The 17,716-nt window shown below is 42.2% G+C and overlaps 1 protein-coding gene across 1 annotated transcript; it reads left to right on the forward strand.

Annotated features, from left to right (window-relative positions):
* The first annotated feature begins 3,371 nt into the window (after positions 1–3,371).
* MARVELD2 (MARVEL domain containing 2) lies at positions 3,372–10,911 on the forward strand. Its single transcript, XM_068423224.1, has 6 exons — positions 3,372–4,493; positions 6,028–6,060; positions 7,177–7,313; positions 8,175–8,346; positions 8,759–8,809; positions 9,753–10,911. The coding sequence occupies exons 1-6, from the start codon at positions 3,372–3,374 to the stop codon at positions 9,867–9,869; spliced, it is 1,632 nt and encodes a 543-aa protein (XP_068279325.1). The 3' UTR covers positions 9,870–10,911.
* Positions 10,912–17,716: the final 6,805 nt, after the last annotated feature.

Below are 17,716 nucleotides of genomic sequence, written 5' to 3' on the forward strand. Positions count from 1 at the left end.
ACTGCATGGATTTCAGGTATCTGTGTACATTACATTTCACCATGTTATTGCCCTGTCATTCAGTCTCATAAAGTCCTGGCACAGTTCTGACAGTCCACATCCTTACTAGAGCCTGTCTAACTTAGCATCATCAGCAAAGTTGCTAGTCTCACTCTGCCCCCTCCCTTTTTTCACAGGGTTACATTTAGGAATGTACTGGGTAGCCCAGGTCCTAGCACTGATCTCTGCAGAACTGTATCGGCAACTTTCGCCCGTTGCAGGAGTTAACTATTAACTCATACTCCCCTCCCCCATTCCCATCTGTTAATTATTTATCAGACTTTACTATTAAGTCTTTCTTTTAGGCTTAAGGCTTCTTTTAAGGCTTAAGGTTTCTTTTAAAAGCCATTAGGGGACTTGGTGAGAAGCCTTTTGGAAATCCTGTAGACTATAGATCTTCATTGTTTACTGATCCCTTTAAAGTAACATCAACAGACTCAGAAGGCTTTGAAAAGCCTTTCCCAGACAAACAAAACCAAAGTTTGCAGTGCATTTAAAAAAATTTGTCACATGAGGCAATCCAGTAGCAAGTGGTTACTGTGTATGTAATCCAAAAATCACTGTTCAGCCAGCTGGGTCACCTGTGCTATGCTAATTACTTCTAATAAAAGGCTGCATGTCTTAACTGAGGCTTTATCATCCAGATTAATTAATTTTGCAGGCTATGTAATAATAACTGTACATAATAAATACACAATTGACAGACAGTAGGGATTTATTATTCTGCCGAGGCAACCTGTAAATATGTTATGGTAATGTGATAAACACTTCAAATATATATAAACTTATTTGGTATCCAAAATAATGCAAATATATACAGCATCACTTAACTAAACATATGAATCATTTATTTTTCCAGTGTCTTTAATTCTATGTGCATACCCAATATGATACTGTTGACTATTTTTCTCAGCTCAGATCACTTTTATCCAAGAAGCTGGGAAGCTACCACTGAAAAGACATTTTGGGAGGCAAACTTGACATGTACTTTCTTTAAAAGAACCTTATTTCATAATAAATTAAGGAAAATAATCTTTTCATACAGAAACGTCTTTCATGTACATCTGTAATGTGATATTTTCCTTCTCTTGCAGCCTTATAATTTTGTATTTTCACTATTAAAACTTTTTTCAGTTCAAATCTACTTAGAATTACTATGTTAGTAGCAACATTTTAACTACTATCTTATTTTTAACCCTTGTTTATCTTTCTCTTCCATTGTATCAAATACTAGTTCTCGGACTTAGGCATTGGTCTATTTGTCCAGTGCACAATCTGGATAAAAACTAATTTGCAAACAAAATGATTTAATTGAGAATAAAATTGCCAGCCAAGGTCAACCCACCACACTATGCTAAGCCAAAATGTTTATAGCTTTACAAATTAATTGTAGACTTCCTTATGCCATTAATTTTGTCTGCAGCATACATTTAAATACTGGTAAACCTTTTGTATCATTTCAAGCCTTATCTGAGAGGAACTTCCATATATTCTGTGGGTTCTCATGTAGGTTATGTAGTGTTGAGTTCTGGACACAAATACCTATAACTGGAAGATGTGCACAGAGACATAAAACATAATACTGACGGTAGTAATGCAAGAAAAGAATGTGTATGGCTTGAATTAATGGTGGCAAATAGATGTTATTACTGCCAGGAAATATGCAAGGTGTTGAGCATCAGTAAAGGGGGGAGATTTGTGTGTGGGCAGTCTTTTCTACTGCAGTTTCTGCGCTGAGAGTGCAGGTAACGTGGGTTTTTTTTCCACAGTAACTTACCATCGCTATGATAATTTTGCAGGTTAAAGTTTAAAACACATACTGATACAGATCCTGGCATGCCAGACTCATTTGTTAGTTATGAAGGGCACCTTGCTGATGTGAATGCTACAGAGATGTCTGTACAGATGGAAAAAAGCAGAACGAATGTGGATGAATGGGATGGACTCCATCTCACTTCCAGTCAATGCAGTGGAAACAAACTGCCTTGCAGTCAGCCTCTACCTGCTGCAGCTCATGCCATCACAGAGCAAGATGAATTAAAGATAGAGGAATAGGATGGTGACTGCATATAACAACATATCAACCACTACCTCACCAGAATAGATTAATATGCTTCAGCACAAAAGTTCTCCTTCAGCTACAGAGGTGGGCTAGAAGGCCAAGTCAGCATGAAGACAAGTTTCCTCAGTTTCCCCTTAACTTTGCAGGATCAGACCTGAGCTGAACACTAAATCACAAGCCATTCCCTGCCTGTTCTGAGCCATAAGAGTTAGCCATATTTATAAAAAAGAGGTGACAATAAATGAATACTAATAGAGTTGGAAAGAGACTATAGATAGGTCGTGTCGCTCTTTAACACATTTTTATTTACTTTTCATTTGTACAGCATGTTTCCGGAGCCCACATTTTTTAAGTTGTCAGCATCTGAACGTTTTATTAAAATTTATACCTTCCAAAAAAATTGCTGTTTGGAAGTTTGAACCTTCTGAAAAAAGAGACCGTAGCATATATGTAAAAAGTTTGATATCCCATACTGACGACGTAAATAAAACTCTTGCTGTATTAATGCTGGTTTGTGCTCTGCCACAGGTATTTTATGTGAACACAAAATAGAAATAAGATATAAATAAAATATTTAAAAATATAAATTGAATACACTGTATGACAGATTATTATGGACTCCATTTTTGAAAACACGTCCTGAATTTATCGGGGGGGAGGGGGTGTAAATCTGACAATCAAGCAGAAGCCCTCATGTCCTTTGCATTCCGTAGAAGTCAATGGTGCACGATGCCGGTTTTCTCCTTCAGCTGCAGTTGTGCTGGGGGACAGAACAGCCCCGTGTGGGATCACCGACACGAGAAAAGTGCTTTGCCTGTCTCCGAACAGACTGTTCGATGCTGCATTGTCCCTGTAACCGGATGGCTCCAGGCCAGCCCCTCTGACCGGTCACCGCGCTTACCGACACCGCGGGCCTCCGGTGCTCCGCGCCGCCGGGCCGCGCCCCGGCCGACCAGCCCGGCCGGGGCAGGCCCGCCGCTCCCCGCCGGCCGGAAGCTCCCGCCTCCGCGGGCGAAGGCCGCTCGGCCGCCGCAGGTGAGGCCACCTGGGCGGGGCGGCGCAGGTGCGGGTGCCGAGGGCGGCCGGGCGCGGAGCGGAGGGCCGGTGCTCCCGGGCCAGGCCCCCCCACGCACTTTCCGGCGGGATCGTCCCTTTTCCTCCGTTCGGTGCCGGCCGCCCTTGGAGCTCCGCGGCAGCTTCCTCCCGTCGGGTGAATGAGAGGCGGCCGAGCGGGGCCGGGCACCGCCTGACGCCGGGCCGAGCGCCAGCCATGTCGAGGAGCGCCGGCTGGGAGGGCTGGCGGCGCGGCAGGTCTCTGCCGTCCCGTGGGGCCGGGACAATCTCCCCGCTCCCCCGGGACGCGCAGCCGGGCTCCGCCGCCCCGCTGCCGCCGCCCCCGCTGCCCCTGCAGCCCCCCTTCGGCCCCGACGCCTATCCCGGGGAGGGCAGCCCCAGCCCGAGCGGGCCGGCCGAGCTCAAGCCGGTCCGGCGGTTCATCCCGGACTCGTGGAAGAACTTCTTCAAAGGGAGACGCAACAACGGCTCCAGCTGGGACAGCACGGCCTCCGACATCAGGTACATCTCGGACGGCGTCGAATGCTCGCCGCCGCCCTCCCCGGCCCCTCTGCAGCCGGAGCCCAAGTCGTTGCCCGGCTCCTACAAGGATCCTTACGGAGGATCGGGAGGGAGCTACAACTCGCGGAAGGAAGCCGAAGCCATGCTGCCCGGGGACCCCTTCGGGTCGCTGGAGCACCGCGCTGCCACCGGCCAGACGTACAGCGAGCGGGTGGAGGCCTACAACCAGCGGTACGCCTACATGAAGTCCTGGGCCGGCCTGCTCAGGATCCTCTGCGTGGCCGAGCTGCTGTTGGGCGCCGCTGTCTTCGCCTGCGTCACGGCCTACGTGCACAAGGATAACGAGTGGTACAACATGTTCGGGTACTCGCAGCCCTACGGCTACGGGGCTGGCAGCGCCTACGGGGGCTACTCCTACAGCGGACCCAAAACGCCGTTCATCCTGGTGGTGGCAGGAATGGCCTGGATAGTCACGATAGTGCTGCTGGTGCTGGGCATGTCCATGTACTACCGGACTATCCTCCTCGATTCCAACTGGTGGCCGCTGACTGAGTTCGGAATTAACGTGGCCTTGTTTCTTCTGTACATGTCAGCTGCCATAGTGTACGTGAACGATACCAACCGAGGTGGGCTCTGCTATTACCAGTTGTTTAAGACACCGATAAATGCGTCTTTTTGCCGTGTAGAGGGAGGTCAGACGGCAGCAATCATCTTCTTGTTTGTCACGGTGATCATCTATCTAATTAGTGCGGTGGTTTCTCTAAAGTTATGGAGGCATGAAGGAGCCAGGAGACACAGGGAGTTAATGGAACAGGAGGTAAGTCATTAGTTACCATTTTGTATCTACTGGGTATGGTGTGATGGGGAGCAGCTCTAAGACCTTTCCATGCTCTAGATGGAGTCGTATCAGGTGTCTTCTCAGCAGCAGGTCCTTTGAGGATGAACTGTCACCAGTCTTAACAATATTTAAGATAGCCAAATGAAAGGTGTTCTTAAGATGTCTGATCCAAATTCTTGGACTTTTTTTTTTTTTTTTGAAGAGCTGGCTCTATTCTCTTCCTAATACTCAGCTCTGTTCCTGTGTCAGCTGATGAACTACTTCCTGGTGTGTATTTTCCAAACAAAGGAAGAAATGAACAATGTGCTTGTTCAGCTGTTCAGTAGGGTTAGGCTTAAAGCCACCTAGCATTTATTTGAAGGCTGCGCTTTCAGCACAGAAAGTGCTAGTGTGAATGACCGTAAGAACATGAAATACTTATTTTTAGTTTGCAAGCAAAACTCCAAGCTACTTCTTTTATGTCTTTTCTGTTTTCCTTAACGATAGGTATTGGAAAATAATAGTAATAGCAGAGTTGGCAAGATTTTAATCAACTTCATCTTTTTCACATCAAGCATTTTGCATTGCTGCTGACCTTGGCTTTACTAGAAGCATTCAATATTTGCCTGGTTAATGATAAACTGTAATAGTAGAGACTTACCACTGTCAGCTAAAGAATTCAAAGTCATTTGTGTAAAACCTCTTTCACATGAAAACACCACCAAAAAAACCTTTTAAAAATTAATAAAATTTAATATAGCATAAAAGTTAGCATATGTGAAGCCTACGTAAGCCTAACTTAAGGAGGGGTCAGCCCTGAGGTGACTACAGTAGGAGAGCATGAGTTTAAAGTTGCATTTCCTCTGCTTTGTGACTACAGTCTGATTTTCATTGGAAACACTGGTTTCCATTCTACCATCTTACATAAAACTGAGACTCCTCTTTTGAAAAGTACATTGCAGCTCTTTGATAAAATATTTTTTAACCAACTTTATTATGTCCTGCAAGGATGAGGGGACTGCTGGAATTATACAGAAGGTGTTCAGTCACTCTTCCCTCACAGTTACTATCCAGGTTCTTTTATTCCGGTTACTTAATATTTCTAAAGGAATACTTTTATAATATAGGTTAGGCTCTGGAGGGTGCTGTGCAAAATAGCTGCTGGCTGAGCTACCTGTTAGTGCACTGTTGTGTTTTCTAGGCAATGAATTAGGCTGCAGAGTGTTGGTGAGTTAATACGGGCTGGAATGTGAAATAATAAAGGAGACTGGGAAGCGGATGGAGTATTTCCTTACAGCTATACTCTGGGAGAGCCTGTTGTTGTTCTGGGTTTTGGGTGGTTGTTTTCATTCCACCGTTCTTAAACAGTCTTTAGATCAACTGATCTGAAAATATTCCTTATGCTAAATTTCTTCAAACCTAAACACAATTCTCTGTACAGTGTGATTTTGAAAATGTTTAGATTTTGAGAGTCTGTGCTTTTACATACTATTTTTGCTGAAAATAAAACTTAGTTCTTTCCATTTTTTGATAGACGAAAACACAGTCCTCTTTTCCAGAAAATAAGGTAGGAAAAGGGAATTTATTGTTCTGTTTACTGATATTTCCAATTTCTTATTCTTGTGAATATTTTGATTGACCTATCGATTTACTTATTTGGCTTGGCAGAGATGAGGTTTAATTCTTTAACATAGTCTGGACAACATTCTTCTACCTAGAATATTCAGCAGAAGCTTGTAAAGAAGCTACTACTAGTTAGGCTAGGTCATAAAATTTACTGTGAATAGCAAATGTGATGACTGCCTCTGTATGTGCTCTTATCCTCTTTCATGGTGTCATGTTCTGTAGCATTTATTGCACACTTGGCTATAACAGCAGGTCATCTGATGTGTTGTAGGTCTTAGAGACTCTCTTTCCTCCTGGCTGTCAGCTTAATTTGGAGGAATGCCTGTGGAAGCACAGTGGTAGGTGCTCCGTGAGTTGAGCTTGTTCCTGTGTCTCTGAGACTGCTCCAAAGACCTCCTTGCCAGTTTTGAAGTATTAGAAATTTTAGTGCTTCTTGCTGCACAAAGAGGCAGTTGCATACACTACAAAGATCGTACAGGATCTTAACAGCAGATGTTGATGGTTCCCAGAGAATTTATGGTGTATTTATTTCAGTCTTAAATGTCTCCTATTAGATACTGTGAATTTCCTACCACTGTTTTCTCTGTTGCTTCAGTAGTGGATCAGGATCCTTTTTTATGTGTTCCAACAAGACTCCACGTGCTTTTATTTCTGGATCAAGGGATAAATTGGCAATAGGAAACTAGGGGAAAAGGGAACTCCAGAGAACTGAGTGATTCTTGTTCATTCACAAATTAGATGGATATCCAAGGAAATGTCCTTAAATTATTTTTTTAAGTTATACAATACAAATATTTTGAAGCTCCAAGAAGTATTTATCTGTCACTAGAACCACTGTTAGGACAAACTGAATATGCATTCTGTGTGAGAAACATTACTGTAACTCTTATTTTTTAATGACAATAAGGGTTATAAGAAATATCTATGATTTGCTTCTAGGGCTGCTCAATACTTGTATTTCTGTCTTCAAATGAGTTGGGTATTTTATGGTTTGTGTATATTGCATTTGAAGTAAAACTGACTTCATTAAGAACCATTTTTTTTTCTTCTAAAACAGTATGAAAATGATGACAGACCAAGACAAGAGGTCACTTACAGGCAGCTTAAATCAGTGGAAAGAAAACCGGAACTACTTAATGGTCATATACCTGCAGGCCACATTCCTAAACCTATAGTGATGCCAGACTACTTAGCGTAAGTGACTTGACTTTGATGAACAAACTTAATGGCGAATACTTGAATAATGTTTTTCACTCAGCATTTCTCATATATACGCTCATGGTTTCTCTGCCATGTATGTGCTATGGGAACTTACAATTCTTTATTAAGATAATGCTAAAAATAGAGAGGATGGGGGCTGGTATCAATGGCATAGAACCCATAATATAAATAATCTTAAATTTAAAAAAACCCACACAAACCACAAACGTTAAAGCAGAATGTTACAATCTGTCAAGTACAATAACTGCCAAAGGAACAGAAGACCACCACACAGACAATTTACAAAAAAATAAAATACATGGGAAATTACTTTTTAGCCCCTGAAATTTGACTACTCTTGTACTTTCTAAATCTGTAACATACTCCCTTTTAAAGGGTAGGCCTTTCCATGGTGAAGTATGAGATCATAAATTAGTTTTTATACTGTTTGCCATAGACTAGGGCACAAACTGAAACACGGGAAGTTCCACCTGAATATTAGGACAATCTTTTTCACTGTCAGGGTTAGCACAGGTTGCCCAGGGAGATTATGGAGTCTCCATCCTTGGAGATATTCAAAAGCCATCAGGACATAGTCCTGGACAACCTGGTCTAGGTGGCCCTGCTTGAGCAGGAGGGTTGGACTAGATGATCTCCAGAGATCCCTTCTAACCTCAACCATTCTGTCATTCTGTGATTTCAGTGCTTTGTATACATGCAAATTTCAGCAGGTTATGAGATTAGCAAACAATACAGAAATACACTATCAAGATGAAGGGTCCATGTGTTTGTTGAAGTCCTATCTCTAAAACTAGTCCTTGAAAAACCTTTTTTTTTTTTTTTTTTTTTTTTAAGGAAATACCCAGCAATTCAAACAAATGAAATGAGAGACCGGTACAAAGCAGTGTTCAATGATCAGTTTGCTGAGTATAAAGAACTGTCTGTGGAAGTTCATGCTGTATTAAAAAAGTTTGATGAACTGGATGCATTGATGAGACAGCTTCCTCACCATCCTGAAAGCATATATGTAAGTACCTGTGAAATGGACGCATGGAAAACAGGTGTGGTATTAGGCAGTTTCTGACTGTTGTTTAGGGCACAATGTCTCGTAATGCTGGCAGTGACTTGGTAGGAGAGAAAGTTTCCCCAAATATCTTATTTCTTGTTTGGTCATCAGTCAAGGATACCAAGTTGCAATTAAGTTGTATACATGTTTTTCTGTTTTTGTTTTTTTTCTCATGCTAGTAATTTTCAAATTTCAGTGAGTTACAGTTCATGTACTTTCACTATTTCTCAAGTACAAGATTTACAACTAAGATGTTACAACTAGAATGGATTGATCCAATGAGAATTTTGCTTCTGACAAGTATTTTGTAGAATTTACATGAAGATATGGAGCACACTAAAAGTGTTTAAAAATGTGTGGTCTCCCCATTTAGGAACAAGAAAGGATATCAAAAGTTCTGCAAGAATACAAGAAGAAGAAAAATGTGAGTGTTTTCAGCTTTACATTGCTAGTGAATCTAATCAATAGCAAAAAGAGTGTAAATAGCCAACACATCTGACACTAGCTACAATTTGCACAGGGTATCTGTAGCTACTACAAGGCTTTGTATATTTTATCTTTTAAAACTTTGGCAAAGTTAGAACACAACTCACTCCACTCATGCCAACAATCTGTTTTGAGAATAATAATTCCATTAGTTAGATGTGGGGAAAAAAACCCCAGCCCAACAGTTAAGCATTTTCATCTTCTGAGAGTATGTCTCATCTCTTAGCATTCTGCATTCAGAATACTGGTTATTTTTGGAGATCCAGTTCATTTATATTCACTGACTGACACAGCCAACTGATTAAGTTAACAACAGAAACCATAGTCTTACCCTTGAAAATAAGTTTTGTATTTTCTTTGTGGCGTGGAACTTAGACTCTCAAAAGGTAATTTTCAGTGTAATCCAAGAAGTTTCACTTCATCATTTTAAAATGCAGGCAGTAAATGCGTACCCGTGTTCCATAAAAAACATTAAATACATCACAAATGCCTTTTTTTTTTTTTTTCATGGAATGCAAATTTTGTGTCCGTGTTAGTTAAACCTCATTGCTTTTTGAGGGGGAGGGATTTATTAGACATACAACAACACACCTATAAAATGTAAATTATGTAGTAGGATGTCATTTATATTTGCAGATTTCTGTTTAAAAACTGCTCTGTGTACTACGTAACTACAGGATATAAAAGCAGAACCTCTTTTTCCAGCCTTCTGTGGAGGAAGGGGAAGCAGGAAATAAGAAATTGTGGCTGGGGAAAAAGAGTGTGATTTTGGAGAATATTTTTATACTGTCCTTAATCAAGAACAAAACTGATAATAGGCTGTTCTTGGAAGAGTCTGAAAGTGTAATATATTAATAAAAAGGTTTTTGTATTTTTGGCAGGATCCTGCATTTCTGGAGAAAAAGGAGCGTTGTGAATACCTGAAGAATAAGCTTTCTCACATAAAACAACGAATTCAGGACTATGATAAAGTTATGAATTGGAATGTAGAAACTTAGCTGTGCCTTCACTTTGTGGATGCTATTTTCTATTTTTTAAATCGATATACATATTTTAAACTATTTATTTACTCTCAGAACAGTACAACTATGGGGATTCCTTAATCACTTTGTCACTTATTTAGATGTTGTACGTTACTGGTAGGTTTTGTATGCAGATCCAATTTTACGTCAATGTAATGAAGTTCTCAGATAAGTTTAGAAAACCTGTGCTAACATTCTGCTTTTATTAGACAGTACACAGCCTGGCCTCTTAAATATGAATACTTTATTTGAAAATACTGTATATGCAAACTTGCAAAGCCCACCAGAGAAAGCAGTTCTAAAGACCATGTCAAAAGTTTGCACAGAAATGCCATTAACAATTTCAGATGTTAATTATAGGTGACATCTTAATGATATCAGAAAGAGTTGAGCTGTTCTTTCTGGCTGGGGTTTGGTGGAGTGCTTAATCATACTGAATAATTTTGGCAAGTCGAAAATAGGTTTGATAAGACTTTCTGTACTGTGTTTCCAAATGCTCTGCTGTATGTCAGAAATTATCTGGAATTTCATGAAACAAGAGATGCAAAATAACTTCCTGTTCAAGCAACCATAGTATACTGGGGCGGGGGTGTTGTGTTGGGACTTTTTTGTTAGGTTTTGTGGTTTTTTTAATTTCCCTCTTTAGAGGTGGTGCAACAAATTTATACGTGGCCTTAAAAGAATAGAGGTACAGGATGAGACTCATGTTAGTGTTCCTATAGGCCAGTATGCTCTGCATGCCTTTTCTGGTTCATCTTAGTAGGAATCCATGGGTTTAAAGGCAAAACACTTTATTAGCAGGTAACAGGACTTTTTGTCTAGGCAGCAGCTGTTTGCGAACTTGGCATTCAGAGAGTAAGTACAGCAAAATTCATTCTCATTCAAAGTACAAATTATTAGTATCCTTTATAAGGCCAGGTAAAGTGTTTCAATAGACATGCTTTCCCGAGCATATCTGCATAAATTCAGTATACATTTTATCTTGGGGATAAGTTTGTATATGCAAATGTTTTCATAAGCCAGTAAATTTTCTCTTTGTATCTTTTTTCACGTCTTTGTTTACTTTTTTTACTTACTAAAATTGTTAGAAGCATTGATAGTTTCTTTGTACGGTTTTTTACAACTGTAATTTGTCTGTTCTGAAATACATTTTAATTTGAAAAAAAAACCCACCAGTGTAGCCATGTTATTCTATTGCTTATAAAGGCATTTTTTTTAGAAAAAGGTGCTCTGATTAAGGTTATTTAGAATTTTTGTTAGCGATCGTTTTTCTCTTTAAAAGACAGTTTTCACCATTTGCCTTAATTTAAAGGCAAGACATCAGGAAAGCTGTTTCCTATTTAGAACAGTGATGGTAGTACCACCTCTGTTCTTCAGTACTGGAAATGCATTAATGTGGCTTGCTCTGGCAGTTATATTCCTTCTGATTTTTGAGCCCTTATCATTCACACTGCAATCCTGATGGCAACAAACCCACTTCCGTTTTTATAAAGCTGACATTCCAATTTTATCAGCCACTTAATTCCAAGAGTTTTAGTGGATGGAGTAAATAACACAGGACACTGTGGGAACACTGAGGGAATCTGAAAACTTGGCACCTCTTCATTTCAAAGCCTTCAGTCTCATCTATGTGGAAGGTGTCTCAATATTTTCAGCAGTCTGAAATCAGATGACCGTGCTATCCCTTGTTCCCTCTCTTCCAGGTGCCTCTCTCTCTGGTTCAGGTTTCTATTCTTTTCAGAGGAAACCTCGCTACCTTATAAAGGAGCTGGGCCGAGTGTTTTATACGTATTGTGCTGTATACTTGTTAAACTTTTCTTTGTAAGAGAAGTCCTTGTCCAAATCTCTGCAATCTAAATGACCTCACACTGTACACTCAGGTTTCTCATTTTTTCTCAGTGGGAGGTCTGGGCATCGCATCAATACAAGGAGAAGAAGATTAATCCAAGTTTAAGGATCAACTGATGTTTATAAAGTGCTAACAAGAAGCTAACAAGAAGCTGACTCAAGTTTTCTTTGGAAGATTCACAGTCTGCACCCTTAATAGGTCTTCCTCCCGTAGGACACTGAGACCCAGCTCCAGGCTCCCTTTGACAGTGATCTGCGTTTTGGTCTCTAAGAAACTGGCTCCTGGCCCCTCAAACAGTGCCTGCATAGCCTCTGCAGAACCATCCTGATTCTCCTTTCCTGCAAAGTTTCCAAGAAATGGGTTGGGAGACGCCATGCCTGTGGCTTGAACAAGGAAATAAACCAAGCAGAGACAGCTGTGTGTGGATGCTCCACGTTTCCCAGCAAGGTGCCACAGGTGTGGCTAAGGGGATTTTCCAAAAGCTGGACAGAGAAGACAGGTAGGAATACTCCCTTCTGCCAGCTAGTGCAGGGCCTGGCAGGGGGGTACTCTGAGCATGGAGCCCCAGGAGAAGGTATATACCTTCCAGCTTAGCAAGTCCAGCAGGGCAACACACTGCGACCATTACAGTAAATTAATTACTCACTCCTGGATCTGTCACAGACCTCAGCGCTGCTAAGCAGGCGCTTTCAGTGCCTACAATTGGTGAGATGGTTTTGTTCTAACCTATGAATGGAGGACTGAAAAAGGACTTGTCAACAGTGCTCTGAATGTGCCAAAGGAAAAATATTAGTCTGAGAAACATTTTTATCTCTTGGAGAAATTGAGATTAATGAAATAAGAATTAATGGCTGGAAGTTGAAGTCAGTCAAATGCCAGTTACAATCAGAACTACCAGGGAAAGTGGTCTCTTGATGTCCTGAAAGAGTAGAAGGTATACTTCAGACAAAACTAAACTTACTAGATAATTATCACCTAGGTCTCTATGCAGTCTCTCTAGTCTCAACTCCGCATCTACATTGTTGCATGTACAGGTAAACAGTCTGCTACATGGTCTTACTCATGTGACTGGGGTTTTGCAGAAGGTAGTTAAGCATTTATTTGAAACTTGCCAAGTAATATTGCCCTACATCAATGAGCATACAGCATCCACTTTCAATCACAGCCTGTCCTCAGACACTGAGTGTATGTAACAAGAACTTTTATCCTTCAGTCTTCCTCTTAGAACATGCCTGCCTGGCTCCGCAGATAAACCAAGGGGAATGTCCAAGAGACCTACAGTTTCCAGAAATATAATAGTTTTTAAACTGGACTTGAAACAAAGAAAGGGCTTTTTTTTTTTCACAGAATCACAGAATCACAGAATGTTAGGGATTGGAAGGGACCTCGAAAGATCATCTAGTCCAATCCCCCTGCCGGGGCAGGATTGCCTAGACCATATCACACAGGAACGCGTCCAGGCGGGTTTTGAATGTCTCCAGAGAAGGAGACTCCACAACCTCTCTGGGCAGCCTGTTCCAGTGTTCAGTCACCCTTACAGTAAAGAAGTTTTTCCTCAAATTTAAGTGGAACCTCCTGTGCTCCAGCTTGCACCCATTGCCCCTTGTCCTGTCAAGGGATGTCACTGAGAAGAGCCTGGCTCCATCCTCTTGACACTTGCCCTTTACATATTTATAAACATTAATGAGGTCACCCCTCAGTCTCCTGTTCTCTAAGCTAAAGAGACCCAGCTCCCTCAGCCTCTCCTCATAAGGGAGATGTTCCACTCCCTTAATCATCTTCGTGGCTCTGCGCTGGACTCTCTCTAGCAGTTCCCTGTCCTTCTTGAACTGAGGGGCCCAGAACTGGACACAATATTCCAGATGCGGCCTCACCAGGGCAGAGTAGAGGGGGAGGAGAACCTCTCTCGACCTGCTGACCACACCCCTTCTAATACAGCCCAGGATGCCATTGGCCTTCTTGGCCACAAGGGCACACTGCTGGCTCATGGTCATCCTGTTGTCCACTAGGACCCCCAGGTCCCTTTCCCCTACGCTGGTCTCCAACAGGTCTGTCCCCAACTTGTACTGGTACATGGGGTTGTTCTTGCCCAGATGCAGGACTCTACACTTGCCCTTGTTATATTTCATTAAATTTCTCCCCGCCCAACTCTCCAGCTTGTCTAGGTCTCTCTGAATGGCTGCGCAGCCTTCCGGCATCTCAGCCACTCCTCCCAGTTTTGTGTCATCAGCGAACTTGCTGACAGCGCACTCTAATCCCTCATCCAAGTCATTAATGAATATATTGAATAGAACTGGTCCCAGAACCGACCCTTGCGGGACTCCGCTAGACACAGACCTCCAACTGGACTCTGTCCCGCTGACCACTACTCTCTGGCTTCTTTCCTTCAGCCAGTTTACAATCCACCTCACTACCCGATCATCCAGACCACACTTCCCCAGTTTAGCTGCGAGGATGCTGTGGGAGACTGTGTCAAACGCTTTACTGAAATCGAGATAGACCACATCCACAGCTTTACCATCATCTATCCACCGGGTTATGTCCTCATAAAAGGCTATCAAGTTGGTTGAGCAAGACTTCCCGTTGGTGAAGCCATGCTGAGTGCCCCTAATGATCCCCCTATCCTTGATGTGCCTAGAGACAGCACCAAGAACAAGTTGCTCCATCACCTTTCCAGGGATGGAGGTGAGGCTGACCGGTCTATAGTTACCCGGGTCCTCCTTCCTGCCCTTTTTGAAGACTGGAGTGACATTCGCTTTCCTCCAGTCCTCAGGCACCTCTCCCGTTGCCCACGACTTAGCAAAGATGATGGAGAGTGGCCTAGCAATGACTTCCGCCAGCTCCCTCAGCACCCGCGGGTGCATCCCATCAGGGCCCATGGATTTATGGACGTCCAGGTTGCTTAATTGGTCCCTGACCCAGCCCTCATCAACCAAGACAGATTCCTCCTCTATCCTGACTTCTTCTGAGGCCGCAGGGGTCCAGGGCTCCTCAGGACAGCCTCCAACAGTATAGACAGAGGCAAAGAAGGCATTCAGTAACTCCGCCTTCTTTTTATCCTCTGTCTCCAGGACCCCCACCTCATTCATCAGTGGGCCTACATTGCCTCTAGTGTTGGCTTTACCTGCAATGTATTTGAAGAAGCCCTTTCTGTTGTCCTTGACCTCTCTTGCAAGGTTTAATTCCAAGGAGGCCTTAGCTTTCCTAGTTGCCTCCCTACATCCTCTGACAACAGACTTATATTCCTCCCAAGTGGCCAGCCCCTCCTTCCACGATCTGTACACCTTCTTCTTCCACTTGAGTTTGCCCAGCAGTTCCCTGTTCAACCATGCAGGTCTCCTGGTGCCCTTCCTTGACTTCCTACCTGTTGGGATGCTCTGATCTTGAGCTCGGAAGAAGCAGTCCTTGAACGTTAACCAACTATCTTGGGCCCCCTTACCTTCTAGTACCCTGTCCCATGGGATTTCTCCTAGCAATTGCTTGAAAAGGCCAAAGTTGGCCCTCCTGAAGTTCAGGGTTGTGATTCTGCTAGCTATTCTGTTCCTGCCACATGAGATCCTGAACTCTACCATCTCATGGTCGCTACAACCAAGGCTGCCCTCAACCTTCACCTCTTCAACCAGACCCTCCTTGTTAGTGAGGATAAGATCCAGCAGCGCTCCTCTCCTAGTTGGCTCATCCACCATTTGCATCAGAAAGTTATCATCAACGCACTGGAGGAATCGTCTGGACTGAGGATGGCTGGCTGAGTAGGCCTCCCAGCAAATATCAGGGTAGTTGAAATCCCCCACAACAACCAGGCCCTGTAATTGCGAGACTGCTCTCAGCTGCCTGTAGAAGGCCTCATCACCCTCCTCATCCTGATCCGGTGGCCTGTAATAGACACCCACAACAGTATCACCCCTGCCAGCCTGCCCCTTAATTCGCACCCACAAACTCTCAACTCGCTCCTGATCCGCCCCTGGACAGAACTCAATACATTCTAGCTGCTCACTCACATAAAGAGCAACTCCACCACCTCTCCTTAGTGGCCTGTCTTTCCTGAACAGGACATAGCCATCCATGACCACATTCCAGTCATGCGAGGCGTCCCACCAAGTCTCTGTAATTGCCAATGTAATCTGTAATCTGTGATTGTAATCTAAATGTAATTTTTGTCTTGATGACAACTGGATAGCCTTGATCAAGATAACTGTGGCAACATCTGCATACTCTTTACTAATCTGTACATTTTTTCAGAGCAGATAAAACAGCGCCTACAAATGTAACCAAAAGTTTGTGTCACACAGTAGGGTGCACTAACTTTCATGACACCGTATCAACTAAAAATACTCACGGCAAAGAAAAACTTAGTTGATTTGGAATTGTAGAAGCTGCTATCCAGTATTTAGTTTATTAAACTCAAAATTGTGGTGGGATTTGAAGCATTTGGACAATCATAATCTACAAAGTGATTGTATATCCTGCATTCCTGTCCAGCATTGAAATTCTTGGCCGTGACAGTAACACATATCCCCGTTCTGAAAGAAGTCCCATTTCTCTCTTCTTTTATTAAAATTGTCAGCTTGCAGCCATTTTTCCATTTAGACATTTTATAAATTGCACATTTTCCTTCTCTTAAAAAAGGATGGCATGTGATCTGATGGGAGTAGATCAAATGGCAACTTTATTTCAGCTCCTAGAAGCAAATCTTGACTTCTTAAACTAAAGAATTCCCCTTTTCCCACCTTCAGTGGTTTTCATTGCTTTCCTTCAAAATATCTTTGATTTTTCCCAGGTGTGGTTTAATTGAAAGCTAATTAATTTCTTCTCTGTTTCCCCTATATTTATAAATTGCTCCTGATAAATACAACAGGCTGAAGGATACAGAAGCAGTAAGTTTTTCTCCACTCCTATTTAAGGAAATGTTACTACTGTTTAAATGTTTTCTTCCTCATACATTGTCTTACTTGGATGCAGAGTGACACCCCTTAGAAACGGATGCTCAGCAACTTTCCTGTAATTCAAGAGGTCAAACCCAGTCTTGGCACACTTCCACTGTACCCAGTAAAGTTATGATTGCTCTGCAGAGAAATGGGCTAAAACTGTCTCTAGCTTTATTGAGCTAATCCTCACTGTGATGCTTATGAAATGGAAACTCTTGATGACATGAGATGGATCAGTGCTGCTCGGAATTATTTTAGGTAAAGCAAAACATAATCATGTAACATCAAAATACCTGAAACTAGTTTGTTAGCTCTTCTTGTATTTCGATGTTAATCTGAAAAGCTCTCAAACTCTTTCTGCACATGAAAGAGTACACTTTTGCGTAACTGCATTTTCTTTTCCTTTGTGTTGTGGGAAGGCAAGCATTTGCAAGCTTTTAAAACTACATGTAATTTTCACTCTAACAAAATAAATAATTTCAGACATTTGTACAGTTCTAGAACCTGCACTGTAATCCTCTTTAAATATAGATAAAGACCTTGTGGAATTACCAGAACATGTAAAATGGCTATGATGTATTCTTTCATCCTGAAAGATTGCTTATTACCTACTATTCCTAAATTATGTGCACTCTGGAGATGTCATTTGGTTTCTTCCCCTCTGCCTGTAACTGAGTAGTTACAGTAATTTTCCTTTTCTACCACTGTGTGTAGTATTCTGTTCTGGAGATAGACAAAAATTACATGTAAATAATTTTTTTCTTTTTCACAGCAGATTTCAGATCTTGGTAGTTTTGAATGTTTCATCATTCTGATCCTGTTCTTCTATTAGTGAGTTTGTTCTAACAAATCTGTCCCTCTGTTCCCTTGTACTCTTGTATTTCTGTTTTTTCCCTGCTGCCTCATTCTCACAAAGGCCAGTCCATCCTGTGGCAACAATTTGTCACCATGTGTCCTGGTTTGGACTAGAACAGAACCAATTTTCCTTTCAATGATTTTCCCTTTCAGCTAAGTCTCTTCTAAGTAACTGCACTTTCTGAAACTCACTG

This window comes from Nyctibius grandis, chromosome Z (assembly GCF_013368605.1).
Source record: "Nyctibius grandis isolate bNycGra1 chromosome Z, bNycGra1.pri, whole genome shotgun sequence".
Classification (NCBI taxonomy): domain Eukaryota; kingdom Metazoa; phylum Chordata; class Aves; order Nyctibiiformes; family Nyctibiidae; genus Nyctibius; species Nyctibius grandis.